Here is a 25,653-nt window from a genome sequence, read left to right as displayed (position 1 = left end):
GACACATATAGCTTTTGTGTCTTACAATATCGTTTTGTTCGGTCAGTGTAGTACATCAACGCTCTTGACATCAAGAGTATTTAAAGAATGTTCCGCTACAGACTCTTGATGTGGAAAGAAGACCTGCAACTCAATTGCCTGATTAAGGTGGAAGCTGGAGACCACCTTAGGGAGGAATTTAGGATTGGCACTGAGAACCACACTACCATGAAGAACCTGGAAGAATCTTTTTCCAATGTAAGAGCATACATCTCAGTAACTCATCTACGGGGAAATGATAGCTACAAGGAAAGCTACTTTCCACAACAGAAACTGTAATGGGCAAAAGTGAAGTGGCTTGCAGGGAGGCCCATTAGCCTAGAAAGACTGATGTTAAGATTCCTCATCAGAGCAGGAGGCAGCCTGGGTGGAAAATTGTAATTAAGGCCTTCTATGAAAGCATTAACGATTGGTTCTCTGAAGAGCGAAGTGTGTTGTTTGTCCTGTTGGTAGGCAGTTACAGCAGCAAGCTGCAACCAAATGGAAGTGCAGGAGAGGCCTGGCTTCTGGAGGTGAAGGTGGTAACAGATAACGTCTTACACAGATGCTTCAAGTTGATTGATGTGTTTGGGAAGGCAACATTGTACAAAGCGTTTCCATTTGGCTGCGTAACAGGCCCTGGTAGTGGGCCTGCGTGCTTCTCTATGAATAGACCTACACTCCACAGGAAGGTTGATTGTAAGATTGAGATGCTGAGGATTGGTGTGCCGGAGAGTGCTGTGATTTTGTGTAAGAAGGTCAAGCCTGTTCAGGAGATTCTCGTGGGGAACTAGAGAGAGCTCGAGCAGAGTGGAGTAACTGGTGTGCCCAGTTTAAAGCCATTAAGATAAGAGTAAGGGATGTTTGTCTCAAATGGTAGGAGCGGAAGAGGCAGAAAAGCGTAGGCAAGAATCCCTGACCAGTCTATCCATAGTGCATTGCCCATGGATTGTGGTGCGGTAACCTAGTTGCAACATTTGGCTTTTTGGCAGTAGCAAACAAATCTATTTGAGGATGCCCCCACCGCTTCAAGTACATGAGTAGGACCTGGGGCAGAGTCTCCACTCGTGGACTTTATATTGTGTTCTGCTGAGCAGGGCGGCAGGATCATTGTCCACCAGGAATGTGTTGCTGAATATGATGCACTTTGCAATGTATCGCCCACTGCCAAATGCTCTGGGATACTGCTGAGCAGAATGTGTGCCACTGGTTTCTTTAAGTAGAACATGGCAGTTGTGTGTCTGTGTGAACTTAGACCGTCTTTCTTAGGATTAGAAGGAAGAACGCCTGAAGTGGGAGTTGAATAGCCAAAGTTACAGTTGAGGGACTGTTGGGCAAAAGACCACTTTCCCTGAATAGAGAGATGGAGATACATCCCCGAGATTTTGGAACGCTTCTACCCTCGCAAGGCTGGTGTAAGTCCTTCCCACCCATTCATCCAATATGGCCCTGAAAAAGGGCTGCAGTTGAAGGGGTTAGAGGCTGGAGTTTTATCAAGTTGATGGTAAAACTTGAACTTAGCAAGGTGTGGATGGTGGTTTTCATATGAGCTAGGCACAATTAGTTAGTGGCGTTCTTAATCAACCAGTCGTCCAGGTAAGGGAACACATGGATGCTGCTCCCTCGGAGATTAGCTGCTACCATGGCCAGACATTCTGTAAAGACTCTGAGAGCTGTAGTAACCTCAAAAGGGAAACCATTGAACTGGAAAAGTTGTCCGCTTACATGAACCTATGGTATCTTCGGTGCACTGGGTGAATGGGGATGTGGAAGTAGGCAACCTTCAGATCGAGAATGGTCATAAAATGCCTACTTGCAGCAGAGTAATTACATCCTGTAGAGTCATCATATGGAAGTGCTCCGACAGAACGTACCCGTTGAGAAGTCGGATGTTGAGGATGGGTCCAACAGAGCCATTCTTTTTGGGGAAGGAAGAACAGGGAGTGCACCCCCTTTCCGCAGTGCTGTAGCAGAACCGACTCAGTAATTAGGGCCTGCATCTCCCTTGCAGAAGGCACAGATGGTCTGGGGAGAGGGTTGGTGGAAATTGAATGACTTTGATACAGTATCTGTCCTGTATAATGTTGAGAACCCAGCAGTTGAAAGTGATTTCTGCCAAGCAGAACAGATATCCCTGCAACCTTCCCTTGACAGGTGTTGTGTCATCGGGGGAATGACTAGATGGTCACTGCTTAGATGGGGCAGCCTTTTAGGGTTGGTTCCTTTTTTTTTACCCCAGCATACACCAATATAGTATCCATGTGAATGTGTTTGCTGCACTGGCCTGGAGCAAGAGGAAGAGGTCACTGGAGCGGAGGTCTTATGTGTACAGTGGTATTGTTAGTGGTGAAAAAAGCCACAAAGAGTGGGGATTTGCAATGCACCTATCACTTTGGCAGTCTCTGTACACTTTTTAATTTTCCGTAGCATCTGATCAATCCGAGGGACGAAGAGATGCTGATCTCCAAAAGGGATGTTAAGGTGACTTTGCGATCTCTGTCTTGAAGCAACACACTTGCTGTGGCCTTAAAGGATACTTATATTTAACCCCCAGGCAGCTGTATAAGCAGCATTCAATGTGCAATAGAGGACAGAGTTGGATATGGTTTTGCCATCTGCCAACTACTCCAATCCTTTTCTGCTATACTGTTCTGGTAGATGCTGGACAAGATCCGCCATCTGATCACAGTGGACAAGGTCGTACCAGGAGAGTAAGCCTATAGAGTTGGGGGGAAGAGAAGGCACTCACTAAGAACTCTTGTTCATTCACCTGGACACAAAAAAGTGGCACACAGTCAACACAGCCCAGGAGTGCACTTTTTGAAAGGAAGCCCCACGGACCATCCATTGACTCGCTGCACCAGCTTGCAGGCAGCTCCCTTCCCCCTATGTAACACAAGCAAGTTTGCAGCCTCAAAATTGAAAGGTGGGCTGGCAGCTTCAAACTTTTCAATTTACTGTTGCCACAATGCAGCCCAAAACTGAAACCATTGGCTAAAATACACAATCTATAAAAAACAAATTGCGATGGGACACACATGTGAAACTACTTTTGACATCAAGGGGGCTAATCCACAGACACAATCATGGTCAACACCAATAATTTAAAATTTGCAGAAAAACACAATTTTGGCCCTAAACAGTAGATGGCAACCAAGAATAGACTTCATGCTACAACACTGTAGTTTTTAGGTCTTGCCTAAGCCAGCGCATGCGTTGCCCTGCGAGACATTTAGAAAGCGGGGTTTAAAAGTGCTACCACAGGAATTTTGGTGGCCTCAAGCTTGCGTGTACGCAAGCGTGCACACGTGCAGCCGCCATCTGTCTTTCCTCCTGTCATGGGTCATTAAGTGCATCGAGACCGCACTTTCACTTTCGCGGCGCGCATACAACGGCATTGTTATTTATTTGTTTCCTTCTAATTCCTCTGTTAACACCCCTTTGGGTATGCAGGTTGCATTAGGACCGTGAACCTAGTCTTTTTTAAATACTTGTAAGTGAAGCAGTGGCGACGTCGTTGTGTTTAAGCGGATTTGTAGGTCGGTTTATTAAGTGGTTACGGCTTCGTGCGCACAGCCCTTTTGACTTCTCCAGAGGGTTTCAGACTCTGCAACCGGACGGAGCTGCAGAAAAGAAATGTCTTACATTATATAATGCAGACAGGGCAGTAAATCTCCTAAAATGTGTGTATCATGGCTGGGTGCACGTGTGTGCTGTGCTACAGGGTAGGCTGGCGCTTTTCGATGATTGATGGACAGGGGAAGGCATTTCAAGCCTAACGGACTACTTACTCCCTGGCAGCTCTTCAGGACACCCTGCCAACGCTTAGGCCATTAACCTACTTTCTTTGATGTTCTTTTAAAGCCGATATTAGCGTTGTGAAGTAACCTAAAAGGTACACGCAGCGCTTTACAAAGCTCCTAAATAAATATAGAAGATTTTTAGTATACAGTTCAATTTGCTGCCCAGAGATTCTTAGGTTCTCTCCTTAGATTCGGTTAATATTTGGATTCCGCCTCCCGCCAGCTCCTTTGCTGACACGGCCCCGCTGAAGGCACGCTTCCTGCGGAATGGCCACAAAAAGAGGCTTTAAATCTGGTGGACTTGTAATCCTATTTTAAGACATTTTGGCTTGGCACCTAATGAACGCATTGAGATGCAGGGGGTGGTTGATCCGCGGGCGGGAACACACCAGCCACAAAAACTTAAATGGCCGGTGGGAGAGCAGATGATAGACTGCGCTTGGACGAGAGCGGGCCGAGGCTAGTAATTAGACGCCCCGCGTGAGTGCTTGCAATTGACTAACTATCGGTTCTCGCGAGAGGTGGCTCTGGCTTTATTACATCGGGCTGGGCTGTGCCCACCTCTGCCGGCAACATCACATTGTCTTAGGTGTTACCAATGTGCTCGAACCCTTGCCTATGAACCCTTCGATGGAAGTTAACATGCCGCCATCTATGGTGGGCTGCATATACAAAACAAGAAAAGAACCTTCACAAAACTGGATTAAACAAGCTTGGCAAAGCTAATAGTTCCGGATTTGGATCCAGACTGTTGGCTTTGTCCATGCCTATATTGTTATGGTTTTTATTTTTACATTGATGTGGAGCTGCTGGGCCATCACCAATTTGTTTGAAAAAGTTGTCTAAAGGTAAATATTTTTTAGGTCCCAAAAGTCACAGCTTACCGTAGTAGACAGCCAGTGAAGAGCACTTCTTTGTGTGTGGATTGGCTCGTGTGAAAGGGAGGAATGCTCTCACTCACAAGGAACTCAGCCAATGGCTGAAGTAGGCTGCTCTGTGCCCCATGAAGCATGCTGAAGAGAAATGTGATTGGCACAACAATATACTGATGAATCGAGAGGTCTGGCTGAAAGCCTTTATTAAATAAGCATTGACATAGCCAATAGGTTTCGCCTTTGGGACCTTATAAGTGTTTAGTTATCCAGCACAATATCCTTTGTGCAACAACATCAACTGTTGCATGTCTAAACACTTACAAGGTCCCAAAGGTGAGAATTATTGGCTATGTCAATGCTTGTTTTTTTTAATGATCAGCAGTAGTCCCCACATATTCAGTGTACACAAATCTTGCCTTGTTCATCTGACATTCACTCCAACCCAGTTTTCATTAGCCTGTAGAAAATCGCCCATATAGTCAGTTTCCACGTACCTGGAAATACTGGAAGGCGACAGTCTGGCTGGACATATGGTGGTGGCTGTTGGGGCTGTCATGGGATGGGCACGGTTGATGAAGGATGAACACTGTGGTGAATAAACGTCATTTCCTCCCTTCGTCATGTGGCTGTCCTGTAGTTATTGACATAAATAAAAGCTTGGTGGTCTAAAGAAAAGGGGTTGGTAGGGGTTATGATCATAGACAACACAGTGAAAAAATAAAGTGTGGAGGGGGGAGTTAGGGTCAGCAGTCAACAGTATGAAAGGAAAAGAAAAATCGGAAACAAAAAAGGAAGGAAGGAAAGTTAAATAAAAAAAGCACCATCTGGAGGACAGAATGCAGACACACAAACTGTACATTTAGAGCTCAGTAGGGACCTAGAATACCAAACATGGAAACTAATTCAGGACATTTGCATCTAGTTTTCACAAAATCAAATCAATAACACTAGAGAGCAAGGTGAGGTTGTGCACCCAAGTTAACTTCAAAGCATCTCTAATTCATATTTGTTAATCAACACAATTTACAGCAATACCAGATGTCCAAAAGTAACCAAGCTCTTACCAAATGAATACATGGATTACTTTTGAGATACTCCAACAGCAGATTCCTCAACTTTTTAACCTCCCTAGGTGGCTGTCTGGATCTGGAAATTCCTCCGTATTATCAGGTATTGGAATCTGCCTCCGTCATAACGCTCTCTGGCCCACAGATATGACATATATAGATATGATAAAAGTCACCTCTGCATATTGATGTCAATGTATTCATTATACCTTTCTGCACCCTTACACGTGACCTGTCACTGAAATTTAACTGGCAGTGTGCAAATCTAACTTTGGACTTTAACTCCCAAAGCACCACTTAACAGAGAGGTGGCCAGTGAGTAAATAACTTAATATTCTTATGGGTATGCCGGACCTCTGATTCAAACCCCTATGCATCAATACCAAAGCAATAGCCCCTTCAAGGAAGTGGGTGTGAGGAGTGGACTTTTCACTAGGACATCCTGCAGTACTAAGTGGTCATAATGCCACTCCCTACATGCCTGTCAATAGAGTACTGCTTGGGTAAAGTATGGGTAGATGCCCAAATAGCCACATGGTTATAGCAGGAGGGGGTTTGGCCCCAAGCAGCTGGACAGGGCTTTATAACTGAACAAGCCAAATAGCCGCATGGCACAGGTCCAAAACTGAAACACTCTGAGCTAGAGGAATAAGTTACTTACCTTCGGTAATGCCTTATCTGCTAGAAACTAGATCTAGCCACAGATTCCTTACCTTTGAATTATCCCCAGGTGCCAGACTGGATCCTGACACTTTTCTACAGCAGTACCTCTGCACGTTGGTAGAGGGCATTGAGAGACTCCGTGACAACGTCGTCCACTAGATGTGATGTCGTCAGAGTCCATATAAGCCCTTCCGATGCGCTGTCAGTTTCTTCATAGACTACTTTCTCGTTAAAACGCAGACCCATTTACAGAAACTGCAATGGAAACAGTGTGCCAAAAGAATCCTCTAATTAAAAGACGCATATATTATTTATTTTTGGTTGTTTCGTTTGCCATCACTTTTAATTTGTCTTCTTTCTTTTTTACCAGCGAAAAGCACGAGGGTGCAAAGAAGGGATCTGGGTATAAAGGAGTATCATTTCACAGAGCGTGGAGGATGGGTGGGTCGGTAAGGAATCTGCAGCTAGATCTAGTCTCTACCAGATAAGGCGTTACCAAAGGTAAGTAACATATTCATCTAATAGAAGTCTAGCCGCAGATTCCTTACCTTTGAATGAGATACCCAAGCAATACCATCCAGGAGGAGGGTCTGCAAGACTATTGCAAGAAAGATCCCAGACTAGGCTATCCGGTCTGCATAGGAAAAAGAGATTGAGACCGCTTGCCAGGAAGGGAGGGTGAGGAGGAAAACATCCTACCAGAAAACTCAGGGAGAGCCCCATAAGGAACCAAATTAGCAGTTGTACAAAAACATGGGAAAAGCACCATGGCAGAAGAAAAAAGGCGAGTGGGAAGAATAATCCATATAACCATAGCATTACAATGCTCCCGGAAGGTCAATCAGCCCAAGAGGCCTAGGCAGAAGGCTAAGGATACTAGCTCAAAATACTGAGCCAAAGCACCTAGCCATAAAAGTAGGCAATTCAGAGAGCACCAATAGCTTAAGAAAGCAGTGCGAGCAATAACAATCATGGGCATAGACTATGTGAGGTAGAGGAAACACTTCGAGAGAGTAGGCAGCCCTTTGAGACTATGCAACGTAGAATCCCATGAAATAAAAGTATAAAACATACATAAATAGATAGGTATATACATGTATATACACATATATACATACATATACACATACATACACACACACACACACACACAAACATATATACATACACATTACTACTCCTAAACTGAGAAAAATCCTAACTTTAAGACTTTCGTTATTTACAGAAGGCATTTAGGAATCCTAAAGTTAGGAGTCCTAACTTCTGTGAATACCGAAATGGTAGCAAGTTTAGGATTTTGTCTAAAGTTAGTTCTGTGAATCGGGCCCATATACACACACATACATACACACACATACATACACATATATACATACACACACACATATACACACACATACATACACAGATATACACATATACACACACATACATATACATATCTACATACATATAAATACATACATACATACATATATACATAAACCGAGATTACCCAGTACAATAAAATGTGACCAAGAAGGGTACATATAAACAACCACAACAGCAGCCATGGGCTGAAGGTGACAACAGCGAGCTGGGAACCAGCCACATGGCCTCTTCTAAAGGGAGAGGGTGGGGTAGAATTTACACACCACAGAAAACCAAGTGAGCAGACCGAAACAAGACTCCCGACTGACGGGTACTATTAGGCAGTTGTGAGACAAGTGACAAGGAAACCGCGAGTAGGGAGTCAGTCAAGGCCTCACCAACCTCCTTGGGGCCGAGAAGTGCACCAGAGGGAGGCTGAGAACCAAAAATAGCATGAAGGGATAGATAGTATTCTCTCATCTGAGCCAGGTAAACCCGGAAGGCATGGGACAGACATACGCTATGTCTCTGATCTGGGGCACCGTGTATGCGATAAAGTTGGGGAAGGCCGACCGCCTATGAAGTGACATACCAGTGACCGCGAGGATCGAGGACTTCGGGAGCATGCCCTCAAGCGGTCCTCGGAAGAAGAAGAGGACCGCGACAGACATGGGGTCTTCCACTACATCGCCGCTAACAGCTCCATGTGGCGCTCTTGCAACACTGATGACTGAAGCTGAAGACAAGCCGTACCTTTCGGAGTCAGTGTGCGTGCCTAGACACCACATGCAAACAGGATGAGACGGCGACATCGTGGTCCACAGGACCTTGAAGACAACCAGCACACAGTTTTGTCGTGTGAGGTTAAAAATGGCCAGAGGTACAGCTTTCCGGGTCCACTTAGAAGTGCGGAAAAGTGAGAAACTGAAGTCAGCGCAACAGCAGAGGACCTAAATGGGGTCTGACGAAATTACTTCCGGTGGACGTCGTAGTCACAAAGTCGCTCGATGCCCTTTATCGACTAGCAGATGTTCTGCTGTAGAAAAATTTCCAGATCCAGTCTGGCAGCTAGAGATAACAAAGGTAAGGAATCTGCCTCCTACATGTCTATATCAGATATGTAGCTTTTACCAAGTGTAATAGGCTCTAAGGCCCTCAGCTAAATCTTGAATTGCCTGGAATATCACAGCATGATGTAAAGAACAGTACATCAGTATACGGTCTATTGCTGGGCTGCTGTTCATTTCTCTGCACCAGTATTATATTGTATTGTATTGTATATTGGATTTATATAGCGCTTATCACACAGGGGTCTCTAAGCGCTTGCCTTGGGAACCCGTCCTGGCTTTTCTCTGTGAGATAGCCCCTACAGGGCATCCCCAAGGTGAAAGCCAGGCATCCCGCCACGGGGGGCCGTTGTGGAGATTAAGCAAGCTCAATGCCCAGAGTTGCAGAGTGTGAACCCATGATTAGGTCAGGCCCCGAAGCGAGAATTATCGAGTCCGTGGACATATGAGCTCAAGACCCTGCCGCGTCGGGAATTGAACCCGGGTCTGACCTCTGCTTCAGGGTCTGCCTGCTCTAACTAGTGAGCCACACTTCTCCACAGCCCAATACTCCTTAGTACCATCATTGTAGAAGCTAAAGCTAAGCTGTAGGTATAATCATTGCCTCTGCTCCTCCTTGCAAAGATAGACAGAAAAAAGTGTGTGTGCATGATGGTGGGTCTCACATGGAAAGACAATACCACTTTTGATTTAAATTATATATAAATCCAAAACATCAGCTTGCCAGGAAAGAAGGTAGTATATTGCTGCTGAACTGACAAAGCCTACAGCTCACTGCCATACATGCATAAGTGACTGCAATAACAAACAGCTTTCAAGGTAAAAAGCCTCACAAAAGAATTAATAGAAGGCTCGAGAGAGCACATCAAAAATATTAAGACCAATTATCTAATGTAACTTTTGCTTTTAACATAAGCATGCAAGTTTTCCCAGCAATAACATAGCAAACATTTATTTTACACTCGACAGGTTTAAACCTAGTACAGTCCTTACATTTTGCTATAAATACATCTGAACAATTTTTTATTCTCATTTCTCACAATTCAGTGTTATTTTCTCCTTTCTATGCTTTCTTAATATTTACAGACCTTTGGTTTCTTTTCGATTGTTACTATATTCTTTTGAAAAGCCAATAAGAGATGCTTGAAATTGTGGCATACTGAAGGGAGCATGAGGAAACAAAGTAATTTGAAAAACATTCAACAAAGGGTGATTTGAATAAGGAAGGCAGATCAGCAGATGAAGAAAGCCAGCCAAGTAACCATTTCAGTGCCCACCACAACGTCTTGCCTGGTTAATGATAAAACAAATAAAAAGGATATCGGACAATGTTATCTAGAGAGGGTGAATCCGTTTTTCTCAGCACTACGCTACAAATCTGGACCAACAGCTTAAGAATATAGATTTGGTAGAAGGGTGGCAGGCAGCAACAATAGCACCCACCACCTCCGAGAAGATACTGAAACAGCGCAGTTGTCGACCCTTGACCCTCTGGTAGGTCGTTCCCCCACCGCTGCAGCTCCGCCTGACCCGACGCTGCTCCTGCCTGCTTCTCCCTCCAGATCGGCGCCCCGACGCCTGGAGACTTGCCTGTGCCCCTTGTTCCTGTGCCCACAGGTTCCTGCCCGCCCCCCTTCTTTTTGTACCCCGAGTGAGTGCCTGCCATCTCCTTAGCCCCATTTTTCCCGCCGCTGCCTCCCGTGCGGCCCGCCCCCCTGCACCCAGTGGCTCCCTACCCTCCCGCCTCCCAGCTGATCCCTCCTCCCCTCTTAAGGCGACCACTGCGCGACGGAGACAGTGACCCTTGACCCTCAGGTAGGTCGCTCCCCCACCGCTGCAGCTCCGCCTGACCTGACCCTGCTCCTGCCTGCTTCTCCCTCCAGATGGGCGCCCCCACGCCTGGAGACTTGCCTGTGCCCCTTGTTCCTGCCGCCCCCTTTTCTGTACCCTGAGTGAGTGCCTGCCATCTCCATCGGGCTCCTCAGCCCCGTTTGTCCCGCTGCAGCCCCGCCACCCTGCACCCAGTGGCTCCCTACCCTCCCGCCTCCCAGTTGACCCCTCCTCCCCTCTTAAGGCGACCACTGCGCGACGGAGACATGCAGGTTCGTCATGCACTCCAGGCCAATATTCCTCCAGGGACGCACATCCCGGAGTGTTCCCCTATGTGCTCCAAATAACGAACTATCTTACTGTGAAAATTAATTTTGATCAAAAGTATTAATACTGTGATATTTAAACAGTATCTTTACCACAAAGTTTTCAGAGGAGTGGGATGCGTAACTTTACATGGAGCAAAATATGAGTAAAATTGCAGATCCGGGACTTGTCTTTGTATATTGGGTTACAAGTGCACGCTTAATGCTTCATCGGAGTTCAAGCCGTTAGGAGTCTTGGTGTCGAGCAGAATAATATATCTCGACTCCAATCTTCTAAGTGCTAGGAGTCTATTTCCTCCTCTTATGTTCTTGCTGATACTGTCAATAACAAAGTATTGCAGGTCTTCTACTCTCCCCCTCCGTGAAAAGCGTTAATGTGGCGTGCCACAGGGTAACTTTGATCATTGCTGGCCACAGCTCTCAAATGCTGTAAGATCCTTACATGTACTGGATGTAATGTACTCCCAACGTAACGCTTCTTACAAGTACATTGTAAAACATAAATGGCATAATCTGTTTTACAATTGAAGTTCCCTCTTAATTCCAATGGTATCTTTCTAAGTGGGAGATGTACTTTGCTAATGTTAATAACATGCTGACATGCTTTGCACTTCGTGCACTTGAAAAATCCCTTCTTACTCTGAAGCCAATTGATCTTGCTTATTTGGCTCGGGATGCAAGTGATCTGGGTATACTACTACAGAAATTAATACATGCCTGCACAGTGTAAAGAACAAGAATTGGTGTACTATGTTGTGAGCAATACCACATGATGTTCGCTGGAATTAGTATACAACTGAAAGACAATGTAAGGAATGTGTGAAACTGCAAAATCAATAAAAATATGTTGTAAAAAAATACAAATATGTCCAAGTGGGCAAATCTCAGAGTTTATAAATCACATTGTACCTCCAAATGAGCTCATACTAATATGTGGAAAAATTCTACCCAGTGGGTGAATATTCACAATTATCATCACATTGTCATCAGCTCGTTCCAATTCTGCCCAAGTGGGCTGATATCCCAAAAACGTATTTCCAGTTCATTCAACAACACCAAATCAGGTGGCTTAAACTGCAATTCTTCACAACAAGGGCACAATATCTCTTGTATCTTTAGTATGGCATTCTTTAAAATGCCAGACGATGGGGAGATTGCCTGTCCTCGGCTCGCATATGTTCTAAGATGAGCAATTTGACTTGGTTGATGGTACTGCCAATATATACCATGTGACAAGGGCATATTAGTGCGTACACACAAAAATCAGACTTGCAGCTTAAATGTTTCGTTAGGGTAAACGGTTTCATGGATTTAGACAGAACTATCTGCTTACAATTGAAACTGTTCCTACAAGCTTTACATGACATGCATGTATAGAATCCCTGAATATTGGGTCTAATTTAATTCTCAGAAATTAAAGTGTTTCTGTACAATACATCTTTTAGCGCTGGACATCGTCGAAATTTTATTTTTGGGTAACTATCAATAAATTTCTCCAAAGTATCATCTGTATTTAATACCTTCCAAAATGTATTCAAACACTTTGACAATAATTGCCTGTACTAAACGAGGTAATGAATCTTCTAGTCTCATTTTCCACCTCTGTATCATCTTTAGTTTTGAGCAAGTCCTCTCTTTTGACTTTCATGACTTTCTCACATGCCTTTCTGATTACTTTTTGAGTACCCTCTCTCTTCAAATCTCTTCTTCATAGTACTCATCTCTTCTGCAAATGCATTTATAGAGCTACAGTTTCATCTAGCCCATAACAGTTACCCGTAGAGTACGCTGTTGATGAGATTCATTGGATGGCAGCTTTCCGCATGTAAAATGCTGTTTCCAGCTGTAGCTTTACGAAACAACTTACTTTCCAGACGATTCCCATTCATTGTTACCTACAAATCTAAAAACTCACTGGACGGTCTCTTCGACTCCCTCAAAATGTCCATGCAGTACTGAGGGAGGTTCAACTGTCCGTACTGCAGGGTCTCAGGAGCTGTGCTGCCAAGCTCAGCGAGGGAAGGCTGGGTGCAGAATGTTCCTTCCCATTTTGGTCAGAAGGTCCAGCCTACAAGGGAGTCGGTGATGCGGACAGATCCGGATACCACCATTGGCGAGGCCAGTCCAGTGCTATGAGGATCATAGTCATCCTGGTACGGATGGGCTTGGTCACCACCTTCTGGATGAGAGGAAGGGGTGGAAAAGCGTATGCAAACATCCCGGACCAGTCTATTAAAAGAGCATTCCCTCTCGTTCCTAGTCGGTAAAATCTGGACGCGAAGTTGTGGCATTTTCTATTTCGATCGTCTGCAAAGAGGTTGATGGATGAATGACCCCATTGATGAAAAATGTCCACCACCACATCGTTGAGCACCCAGTCTTCTTGTTCTTCAAAGTGTCGGCTGAGGGCATCTGCTCGCACGTTCTGTTCTCCTGGCAGATACACTGCCATGATCGAGAGGTTCCCGGCCAGCAGCCAGTTCACCTGGGATTCTAGAGACTGTCAAGATTGTCTTCCACCTTGCTTGTTCAAGTAAAACATGGTGGTTGTATTGTGTGTTTGTATCGGAATCGATTCGGACTGAATGGACGGATGGAATGCCTTGAGGGCTAAATGAACCGCCCACAGTTCTAGCATGTTGATATGATAGGTCTGCTCCTTGCTGGTCCATCTGCCCAGAGTTTGTAGTTGACCCAGATGCGCTACCCATCCCTGAAGAGATGCAACCATGATCAGAGATTGTTTTGGCAGAGGTGGATGGAATGGGACTCCCACCAGAAGATTCTTTGGCTGAAGCCACCAGAACATGGACTTCTTCGCTGTTTGAAAGAGGAGAATTTGGTTCTTCCAATGACCCGAGGATTGGTCCCATTTGCCCTCCAGATCCTGCTGCAAAGGTCTCATTCTCAATCTGGAGTTGGGTATGAGAAAGATGCAAGAGGCCATCGACCCCAGTAGAGACGCCACTTGCCTTACTGATGATTGAAGTGAGTGAAGGATGATGTTGCATTTGTTTCTCATTGATAACAGTCACTCCTCCGAAGGAAACACTTTTCTGAGGTCAGAGTCTAGGATGCTGCCCAGATAGTGTAGCAACTGAGTAGGATGAAGAACTGATTTTTCCACATTTACATCAAGGCCTAGGCATTGAAGGAGATCCAGGCAGATGTGAAGGTGCTCTTGCACCATGGGAGGAGATGATCCCTTCAGCAGCCAGTAGTCTAGGTATGGATACACGAATAGGCCATGGCGATGTAATGCTGCCGCCACTACTGCCATGCACTTCGTGAATACCCTCGGAGCCGATTTTAGGATACAGGTAAGACCTTGAACCGGTAATGCTTAGTGCCTACCATGAACCGCAGGAACTTGCGATGCTGTGGGGTAACTGGGATGTGAAAGTACGCATCTTGGAGATCCACCGAACACATCCAATCTCCTTTCCTCAGATGTGGAAATATTTAATGAAGCGCCAACATTCGAAACTACTCCTTTCTGATGAACTTGTTCAAAGAACGTAGATCTAGAATAGGTCTGAACTTGTTTGGTTGGTCTTTTTTCAGAACAAGGAAGTATCTGGAGTAGACTCCATTTCGTCTATGTGCAGGAGGGACCTCTTCTATGGCTAGTTTCTTGAGAAGGGTCGACACTTCCCGACGCAGCAGTTCTAGTTGTACCAGAGGGATGTCTTTTGGGGGTGCGCAAAAATATAGTGTGTACCAATTGCTCAGTATATTCAGCACCCACTGGTCTTTGGTGATGTTGCGCCACTCTTGTATGCAATTTGAAATACTTCCTCCCGCTGGAGTGTGCAATGGTGCTAGAGGAAGCAGAAAGTCAATGCTTCCCTTGAGGTTTTGCTGCGGAAGAGGACTGTTGTTGATGTCCTCCTCTTTCTCTCGAGGAAGGACGGCCTTGAAATTGGGACTTGTTTTGTTTGTTCTGCGACCATTGAGGGGTTTGAACCCTCTGTTGGCAATTTGATTGTAGGGCCTGTAGCGTCGTTTGAACTCCTTTTTCTTCTCCAGGCCCACAACCGTTAATGTGTGTAACTCAGTCTTCATTCTGGCCATTTCCTCATCGGTGTGTGATCCAAACAGGGAGTTTCCAGAAAACGGAAGATTCAAAATGCGTTGCTGTGCTTCCGGTTTCAACACTGTCAGGCGCAACCAGGAAAATCTTGTGCAGATATACCATGTGCATACGAGTGAGTACCCAAAGACGCCCCATCCGCTGTTGTGCTGATTACTCAGTTGGCCACCAGCGCACCTTCTTGGAGAATCTCGGAGAAATCCTCTTGATCCTCCTTTGAGAGTTTGTCTTTAAAACGCTCCAGCGAATCCCATATGGAACCATCATAATGGCCCAGCAGGGCAGCAGTGCTAGACCCCTTAAGAGTAAAAATGAACACGAATATCTGCATTGCGAACATCCGATTATTCCCACATTTTACCACCTGCCGAAGGTGCATAAAGACATCAAGCACCCACCAGGAAGACCAATCGTCTCATCGATAGGCAGTCTCTTGGAAGCAACCTCTAGATTCATCTATAACTATTTATCTCCATATGTCAAAGACCTTCCCTCTTTTGTCAGAGACACTCAAGACTTCCTAAGGATAATTGATGGGATACATTGGGACAACGACATGTTATTCATCACTCTAGATGTCGCAAACTTGTACACGTCCATAGGGCATCAAGATGGACTCCAAGCTATTGATTGGTTCTTGAAAAAGAAAAACATGCAATTTCACCAACATAATCGCATGTTATTGAAAATGACTGAATTCTGTCTCTATAACAACATCTTTTTGTTCTCTGGCACATTATATCGCCAAATCAGGGGGACCGCCATGGGCACGTGCTTTGCCCCCAGCTACGCGAACCTTTTCGTGGGTTGGTGGGAGAAGCACGTGGCCTGGGGGGGGACCAACGAACATTGTCTAGACCATATTATGGTCTGGACAAGATATATAGACGACTTGTTTGTCGTGTGGCGGGGTGACAGACCCTCGGCTGAGAGGTTTGTGACAACACTAAACGAAAACAGTCTTAACCTGAGATTTACCAGTGAAATAAGTGAGAAGTCAGTCCACTATCTAGATCTTGAGGTGTTTGCGGCAGGAGGCAGTATTCAAACTAAGCTCTACCGCTAACCGACGGCAGGAAATGCCGTCTTACACGCTGCCAGTCACCATCCCAAATCAATGGTGAAAAACATCCCTTATGGTGAACTGTTACGCATCAAATGGAATTGCTCTGAACATAGCGATTTCCTACAGGCGCAAGAAGCAGCGTTATCTAGATTTCAAGAACGGGGCTATTCTAAAACATCTTTACTAGTAGCCTCTAAAAAAGTGGAACAGAAAAACAGAAAAGATCTCCTGGTAAGCAAAAACAAAGCTGTAGAGACAGAATCTGTAACAAGAATGATAACGACCTATAATATGAGGTCAAAAGAGTTGGTCCAAATTTTCAATAACAATTGGCATATTCTGACTACAGATAACATCATAAAGAACAGAATATCGCCCAGACCATAGATCACGTACAGGCGTTGTCAATCAATAGGTGACCATCTCACTAGGAGTCATTACACTGACCCCCCAAAACCACCCAGATCAAAACCCATACATGGTTTTTTCCCCTGCATGCATTGCAAGGCATGCAAATATAGCCAGAAGAAGACCAAATATGAGGGTAGGCCAAACGATCCTCGACCAACAAGAAATATCACCAAGTTCCTGAATTGTAATTCAGAATTGGTTATATATTGTCTGGTCTGTCCGTGCTCCAAGAGGTATGTTGGTAGTACCATCAATCCAGCGAAGAAGCGCATCTTGGAGCACATGCGTGCCATCACCAATAGGGATAAAAATTATCCGGTGGCACGCCATTTCGAGACCCACCACAATAGTAACAGAGATCTACTGTCTTTCTATCTGATAGACCAATTGGGAAGGCAGGAAAGAGGTGGGGATAAGATCAGAACCCTCAGGGCTATGGAGTCAAGATACATCATCGACCTCCAAACGATGAAGCCGATAGGTCTCAATAATGATGAAGAACTCTGGGTACATCTGGATTGAGTAATAAGGGGATATCTTTAAAAGAATAGATTTGTAATATCTGATACTGTAATAAGGTAACATCATCTGCCGTACTCTCCCCTACACGCAATGTTCATAGCATTATGAAATCTGTACATTAACATCAGGGAGTCTCATGCCCAAACAGGGCTAGACGTACAAAAACAAAAACAAAAAATGCCCATCCAGGGCGTTAAGTAAATTGACTTACACAACATATATTAAACAACACGAGAGAGAGACCAAATATACACGGTGCATATTAATGGAATGTTGCTAACATGAAGGGCAAAGTATATTTACAACTGCCAACAGTTGAATATGTAGTACTTCTTGTAGATTTTTTGCAGAAGACTCGCAATGATACCATCTTGTGATATTCCAACATTTCAATGTATTTACGGTTACATTTGCATTGTGTATATATGTGTATATATATGAATTTATTCGGTCACATGTTTACACTCTCTTACATTTGAGTAAGTCATCAAATACTTAAATGAATTACGTAGGGATTTCTTCCCTTATTGTTTTTAAATGCACGAGCACTTTATTAATTGCCATTTTTCTCCCGTGTTTTATGGTGAACTAATATGCATTTGCACTTTACAATATGTCTGCCACTATTTTAACATATTGTTGGCTCAGTCCTCTTTCTATAATCATTGAGAGGTGGAGTTAAAATGGCGAATTTTTGTAATGCACACTGACACTGAGGAAGCCGTTTCACGGCGAAACGCGTTTGTCTTTGATGGGGTAACGGGGGTCTGTCAATAAATCACACAATCTTCAGCTTCGAGTGCCGTCTGCTTTCTTTGGATACGAGCGAGCGCGCAGCAATATATATATATATATATATATATATATATATATATTCAATGAAAAAACCATAGGTTATAGGCCATATATAGTTAGGAATTAGCATTTACAAAACCTTATTTTACTCGCATAAAACCATTGAAATTCCATATATAGTTAGCTAACTATAAGCGCTAACTATATATCGCGCACCCGCAATCCACTGCTGATGATGTCACATATTACATCATTCATGACATGGTCAGTGACATCACTGATGACATCACTGATGACATCTCAAATGACATCACTGATGACATCACTGATCACAACATCCAGTGATTGTATGTGTCTGTAAAGTTTAAATATGTTTCACATATTGAAGAATGAGTGGATGTATAAGTGTCTGGATGAAGAATTTAGTAGGTGCATGACTGACTGTATGAGTGAGTGATTAAATGTGTCTCACTGAGTGCATGGGTTAGTGACTAAACTGTCTTAATTCGTGCATCAGTATGTTTGTTGTTGTGTAAGCTGCTGCATGTGTTGATCAGTAGCTATAAGAGTGGCCATATGGGTTATTGATTGGTTGCCCAAGTATTTGAATGGGAGGCTGAGTGTGTGTGTGGGTGGCTGGGAGGTGCGTGACTCTGTGCATAGATGTGTAAGCAGTTGATTCACTAGGAGTATGAGTTCAAGAGTGCATGTGGAAACAACTATATGGGCGGTTGACTATGCATGGGTGTGTTGGTGAGTGAATGGATTTCTCATTGCTACATGTGCAAGTAAGTACGTATGTAAAACACAATACATGTGAGAGTTGAGATATATAAATAACTGAACATAAGAGCCAGTGAATGTGTGAGTGGCTGTATCGATCACTGTGAGCTTGTATCAGGGATTATATAAGAGAGTAAATATGTGTTATTATATGTTTGAATAAGTAAGATGTGTATAACTGTATAGTTGAGGAAATGGAGGTGTGATTGATTCTTTGCATGACTGACTAGGTGTGTGAGTAAGTCCATGGATGAGTGACAGTCTGTGAGTGTCTGTTTATACTGAGTGTATGTAAGGTTATATTAGAGTCTGAAGAGGTTCATTGTATTATCACATGAGTGATGTGATCAGTGATGACAAATGAGATGTCATCAGTGATGTCATTTGAGTTGTCATCAGTGATGTCATTTGAGATGTCATCATTGATATCATTTGAGTTGTCATCAGTGATGTCATTTGAGATGTCATCAGTGATGTCATCAGTGATGTCACTGACCATGTCATGAATGATGTAATATGTGACATCATCAGCAGTGGATTGCGGGTGCGCGATATATAGTTAGCGCTTATAGTTAGCTAACTATATATGGAATTTCAATGGTTTTATGCGAGTAAAATAAGGTTTTGTAAATGCTAATTCCTAACTATATATGGCCTATAACCTATGGTTTTTTCATTGAATTTTCAAGGTTTTGTAAATGCAAATTCCTAACTATATATCCACTATAACCTATGGTTTTTTCTGTGAATTTCATTGGTTTTTTAATAGCAAATATGAAAAGCTTTAAAATGTCAAGTACGTGATAGATAAAAACATTTTCGTATTTATGCACGCTGATGTGCTTTGAACGCTGCCCCCCCCCCCCTCCCCTCTTTTGCCTTTGTTAGTACTCTCTCTTTGCAGATACAGAAGGGCAGTTAACGCAGGCCTTTACCCCCGTTGTAATCCGTCGTACCTCCTTGTCTCTCCATTTGATTGATTGTTGTCCAAGCATTTACTGTTTTAGAATTGGTTCTCTTTGGATCATTCTCTATTTACAAACAAGCACAAAGTCGCAATACTCTGTTTAGTCTTTGCAGATAGTGAAAAATCGTGTAAAAAAATAAAAGTAATCGAGCAAAATCAGTAGGCCACTAATTGGATCTCTTTTTGACCTCGCTAAAATAGAAATATTAGGAACAACCCTTCTTGAGAAATACGAAAATAGTGAGATGAACTGAGCTCCACACCATGAGGGCTGCAAGACAGCTCGGCTCCATCACCCATCCCGCACAAAATAATGACAAACCCTATGCAAATATTAAAAATATAGACAACACACCAGCAAAGAAATAGGGTAAAACATTTTATTAAAAAACTATTTACATAACGTTGGTTTATAAGATGATGTCAGTAGTGGACCGATGTGTGAATAGATCGAAAACAGCACAAGGCTCCAAGATCCGGATAGCAAGCTCCTGGATGTTGGGTGCCATAGTTTAGAGTTCTGAATTTCAGCCTTTTTCAATGCCTGTGCTTTGTTGAATCAAAATGGCGGTTTGACACAAAGCTGACTCAAGCGTTGTTACTGATGCTATGCAGACCAAAACTGGTTTTCAGTTTGTACATTTTTCTAGATTTTTCAATCCAAGTTTGGTTGACTTTGTAGAACGATGGCTTCAGATTTTCAACATACGGTGTGGTGGCGCTGACTGGGAGGGGGCGCTTCGCTCCTGCCCCCTCCCCAAGTAAGATTTTCATACGTGAAAGTACGTTAATGGTTTTGGTCCCCGAGATGCTTCGATGTCACTACCATTCTCAAATAGCATAAGTTCTGGATGTTGGGTGCCATAGTTAAGAGTTCTGAGCAGCGCTTGTAACACTGTCTGAAGCTTATTTCCTCCTACTGCAGCTTCACTATTCTCAAAGTAAGTGAGTGTCGTTTGTGGACCTGACTGCATTAGAAAACAATATGATATGTTACCTTCCTAAACAGCTTGACGGAGGCCCCTGAGGGGCGCTGTGATGGCCATGGACTCGGAGAAGACGCTTGGCTCCGACACCCTCCCCAAGTCTTATAGCACTGGTGTAGCCTGAGATCGCCCCCGACATAGGCGGCCGGCTCCCGGGGTCCGGCGGTACTTTTTGCCTTTTGATGACTCTTCAATTCTGGACCTTGTCCCACAATCCGTTTGACCTGAAGACAAGCTGTAGTGAGGCGCCCCTTTATCGTTTTAGTTGCCATTCCGCCCGCTTTTGCTACACTGTGCCTCTTCCGCCATTCAGCTGTTTTCCGCCCGCTCTTGCGACTACAGCGTCTCGCTCACCATGTAGTTGAGATGCGCCCGCTCTAGCGGTGCAGCGATAGGCGGCTGCCACAGGACTCTCAAAATGGCGGCCGGCTCTTCGGTTTTGGGCCTGGTCCACTAAAATGGCCCTGGGACACCTTGGAACTCGGACGCTTGTCTGCTAGGGCTTGGATCCCATTCTCGAAAAGCGTCCCCTCAGCCGTGAAGATTCTACAAAAGTCATGGGGGCCTCCGACTCCCGCAGGCTTCTGGTGGGGAGCGGCTGCCATGATTGCTCGTGGAATGGCCACGACGGAGCTACGAGATGGTAGTGGTCTCATGCTGACGCCAGCTTTAGTCTGAAACATCCAGAAACACTGTAGACTACCAATTCGATCAGTTCCGGTAGCGCCCCAACATGACCCGGAAGAGAAGAACTTGCCCTCCCCTCTTTGACTGATGGTTCTTGTTGCCTGTCCCCTCTGTTGTCATTTAACAGAACTTTTTGGACTACTGAAAGGGGTTGTGTTCTGAACGCTGGTTGGTGGAGACATTTAGACTATATTCTTGACCTACGTTGTCGCGTAATGCGTTTTATGACACGCCGCGTTAGCGCACCCGGAAGTGATCCGAGGCGCGGCGCGCAGCGCGTAACGTAAGCATAACAGGTCATGTGACTTGTTAATAAAACTTTTCATTGGTTCATTTTACTTTTGTTAATTTAATGATGAAAAGCTTGGTCATATGACCTAAAAATTACGCTTTTTATTATTTTCGAACAATATTTTTTTTTCAAACATATGTTATAATATTCCAGGCTAATGTACTTTCCCGGAAAATTTACAACTGTCTGGCAAGTAAAATATATTCCTTTTTCGAGAAAAAGGGCGTTTCTTCCTTCCATGACGGAGCCGTTGAGTAAAAGAGATTCGGCCTGCTGTCTTAGTCGCCGATGCGCCTGATTATCAGATTCTTATCGATCACTTTATGTTGCAGACATGAAAAACACAACTGCCCTTGACCATTTATCTTTACTGCGTTCCTACATATTATACCTTTTATCCGTCATGTAATTGGACTGCTTTATTTCACTTGCCTTTTACTGATTCGAAAACAGTCACTAAAAGTAAAAACTTTACAAATGAAAATACTACTACCGTGTTTTGTTTTAAAAACCTTTATTGTGAAAATGTCAGTATACAAATACGGGCCTATAACCACGTGGGCCGGCCACGGAGCAAACTCAAATCGTATATGATGAGGAGACATTTACACTGTAGAAGAACGTAACGAGCGGGCCATTAGGTTGCAAGAACAAACATGTCTAACAGTTGCGGAATCGGTGGACGTACATTTTGTAATTAAAATAAGACAGGGCCACTTACAATAACATTTTCTAGATATACATTTGCGGGCAAGGAGTTACGAGTCCCATTTATACCGGCGCCATTTTGGACGAGGCCGGGCAGGTCCAAGATATAGTCAAAATGTCTCCACCAACCATCGGCCAGACCAGAACCCCTTTCGGCCCTTTATGCTACAAGATGGTGTCTTCCATTCAGAAAATATTGGTGGCAGCATTTTGAAAGGAAACAGAAACAGCCGTTCTCCTAGTGAGTTTCACATTGTTACATTTAGGAAGAATGTTGAAGAGTAGTATGTGGAAAATCTGAAGCCATTTTTCTACAAACTCTCAATCAGACTTGGATGGAAAAAAAAAACCTGAAGAATGTACAAACTGAAAACCAATTTTTGTCTGTATAGCACCAACAGTAACGCTTGAGTCAGCTTTGTGTCAAGCCGCCATTTTCATTCAATCAATAGCGTCCCCCTGCACACATTCAGGGACCTGGTCGTGTCTTCAGATGAAACGCATTGTAGGAAAAGAAGCAGAAAGGAAAAGGCAAAAAGTTCCGCCGGACCTCGGGAGCCGGCCGCCTATGTCATGTGCGACCTTTGGCCACACAAGGGCAATAGTGAAGCTGCAGCAGATGCAAATAAGCTTCAGACAATCTTACAAGCACTGCTCAGAAATCTCAACTGAGGCACTCAACATCCAGGACTTGCCATTCGAATCTTGGCGCCTTGTGCTGGTTCCGACCTATTCACACATCGGTCCTGGATCTCGGCGCGTTCGACTCACTGTACCGCAACAGTGACCGCAATTCAGCTGGACACGCCGTCTTTCGGCGCAGCATTGTAGGATGGCCACACCAGTACGGCAATTTGCTGGACACCACCTCGGTGCCATCCGGATCTCGGTGCGTTCGAGTCACTGTACCGCAACAGTGACCGCAACTCAGCTGGACACGCCGTCTTTCGGCGCAGCATTGTAGGATGGCCACACCAGTGCGGCAATTTGCTGGACACCACCTCGGTGCCATCCGGATCTCGACGCGTTGTGCTGCCTTCGGCCTATTCGCACATCGGTCCGCTACTGACAGTGACCGCAACTCAGCTGGACACGCCGTCTTTCGGCGCAGCATTGTAGGATGGCCACACCAGTGCGGCAATTTGCTGGACACCACATCGGTGCCATCCGCATCTCGACGCGTTGTGCTGCCTTCGGCCTATTCGCACATCGGTCCGCTACTGACAGTGACCGCAACTCAGCTGGACACGCCGTCTTTCGGCGCAGCATTGTAGGATGGCCACACCAGTGCGGCAATTTGCTGGACACCACCTCGGTGCCATCCGGATCTCGACGCGTTGTGCTGCCTTCGGCCTATTCGCACATCGGTCCGCTACTGACGCCGCCTCACGTGCCAACGGATTTTCTACGCTTTTTGTAGCCCTATGCCGCAGAACAGGTCATGTGACTTGTTTATAAAACTTTTCATTGGTTCATTTTACTTTTGGTTTCCTAAAGATGGAAGGCTTGGTCATATGACCTAAAAATAACACTTTTCATTGGTTTAGAACATTTTTTTTCCCAAACGATGAAAGCCCCACCTTGTTTCTGGATCATTCAGACTGAAGCTGGCGTCAGCATGAGAGCACCACCATCTCGTGGCTCCGTCGTGGTCATTCCGCGAGCAATCATGGCAGCCGCTCCCCACCGGAAGCCTGCGGGAGTCGGGGGCCCCCAAGACTTTTATACAATCTTCACGGCTGAGGGGACGCTTTTCGAGAATGGAGCCCAAGCCCTAGCAGGCAAGCGTCCGACTTCCAAGGTGTCCCAGGGCCATTTCAGTGGACCAGGCCCAAAACCGAAGAGCCGTCCGCCATTTTGACAGCCATGTGGCAGCCGCCTATCGCTGCACTGCAAGAGTGGGAGCAACTCCACAACATGGTGAGCGAGACGCTGTGGCCGCAAGAGCGAGCGCAACTCAGCTAGATGGCCGCCACCTGGGGAGGCCCGTTCACGCCGCCTCCCCCCCCCCCCCCGGGCCGCCGCACGCCAATTTTCGGAGCAGCATTGTAGGATACCAAAACCAGTGCGGCAGTTTACTGGACATCACCTGGGTGCCTGTCGTACATGTTGTGTCAGCCATGTGACACTGGACACAGACCGCTACTGACGAGGCCTCCCCCCGCACCACCCGGGACGCCCCACGCTGTTTTTCTGTGCTGCATTGTAGGATCCCTAAACCAGTGCGGCACCCAGGCGACATCACCTGGGTGCCGTCCAGAACTCTGCACGTTGTGCTGCCTTGGGACTATTCGCACAACAGACCGCTACTGACGAGGCCTCCCCCCGCCCCACCCGGGACACCCCACGCCAATTTTCGGAGCAGCATTGTAGGATCCCTAAACCAGTGCGGCACCCAGGCGACATCACCTGGGTGCCGTCCAGAACTCTGCACGTTGTGCTGCCTTGGGACTATTCGCACAAAAGACAGCTTCTAACCATTGTTGCTTTTTGTGTTAATAAATGTTTAAATGTTTTTAGTTTTTGTTCTGTTCATTATCGTTAAAAGTTAATAAAGTTTTATAACCTTACTTTGTTGGAGTGTTATCTATTTTTTGAAAAACGGGTGAATGGGGCCTTGAATCGGGTTATTGTCATGTGTGGGCTTTGGAAGTGTGCTGCTGCAGGATCGGACATTTCAAACTCAAATGCACGTTCTTTTTCTTACCTTTCCGAAGCATGGAGCGCAATAGCAAGCAGAGAAAGGGTGATGCACGTGTTGAACACTACCTGACCTGGCAAGTTGCTGGCAGTGCCCCCCCGCCCGCTCCTGAAAGAGGGCACACACACACCGCCGCCCCGAGTACTTCAGAAATCTTTAAAAGACCATGCGCTTGTTCATGAGGCTTAAATGGTTTATCACCTCTTCTAGAACCCCTACATCGACCCTCTGACGTTTCATGGAAAAATTACCATGTAACACAATACCAAGCCCTATCAGCTGAAACCCCCAAGGAATCGTGGGGCATATTAGCAAGGGGGTTTATCTCCGCTTTTTTGGCTTTAAAAACCATGAAAGCGGAGATAAAATTATTTCCCTATTATCAAGCTGTCGCTAACACCAGTTAGTGACACCTAAAAGGAGATAGCGACCATCTTGGGCCCGGCTTTGCATGTCAGTGATACTTATCACTAATGACATGCAAAGTGGCGTGCCAAGATGTTAGCGACTGGAAACAGTCCCTAACATCGCTACCTTCTATTACCAACTTTTGGAGATATTCGCACTAAGCGCGAATATCTCCAAAAGCTAACACCTGCCCTGAGCAGGTCTTAGCCATGTTATCCAATGGGAGGTGGATAAC

The 25,653-nt window shown here is 45.1% G+C and overlaps 1 protein-coding gene across 2 annotated transcripts in view; it reads right to left on the bottom strand.

Moving 5' to 3' along the window:
* The window catches only part of USP36 (ubiquitin specific peptidase 36), a 726,079-nt gene that overhangs the window by 128,769 nt on the left and 571,657 nt on the right, over positions 1-25,653 (bottom strand). For both annotated transcript variants that reach the window (XM_086931077.1, XM_086931078.1), the window contains exon 15: positions 5,191-5,327. In XM_086931077.1, the coding sequence (XP_086787203.1) occupies positions 5,191-5,327 (137 nt within the window). The remainder of the gene's footprint in view (positions 1-5,190; positions 5,328-25,653) is intronic.

Source organism: Lissotriton vulgaris, chromosome 7, assembly GCF_964263255.1.
Source record: "Lissotriton vulgaris chromosome 7, aLisVul1.2, whole genome shotgun sequence".
NCBI classification, from domain to species: domain Eukaryota; kingdom Metazoa; phylum Chordata; class Amphibia; order Caudata; family Salamandridae; genus Lissotriton; species Lissotriton vulgaris.
This window is presented reverse-complemented; position numbering and strand designations above follow the sequence as displayed.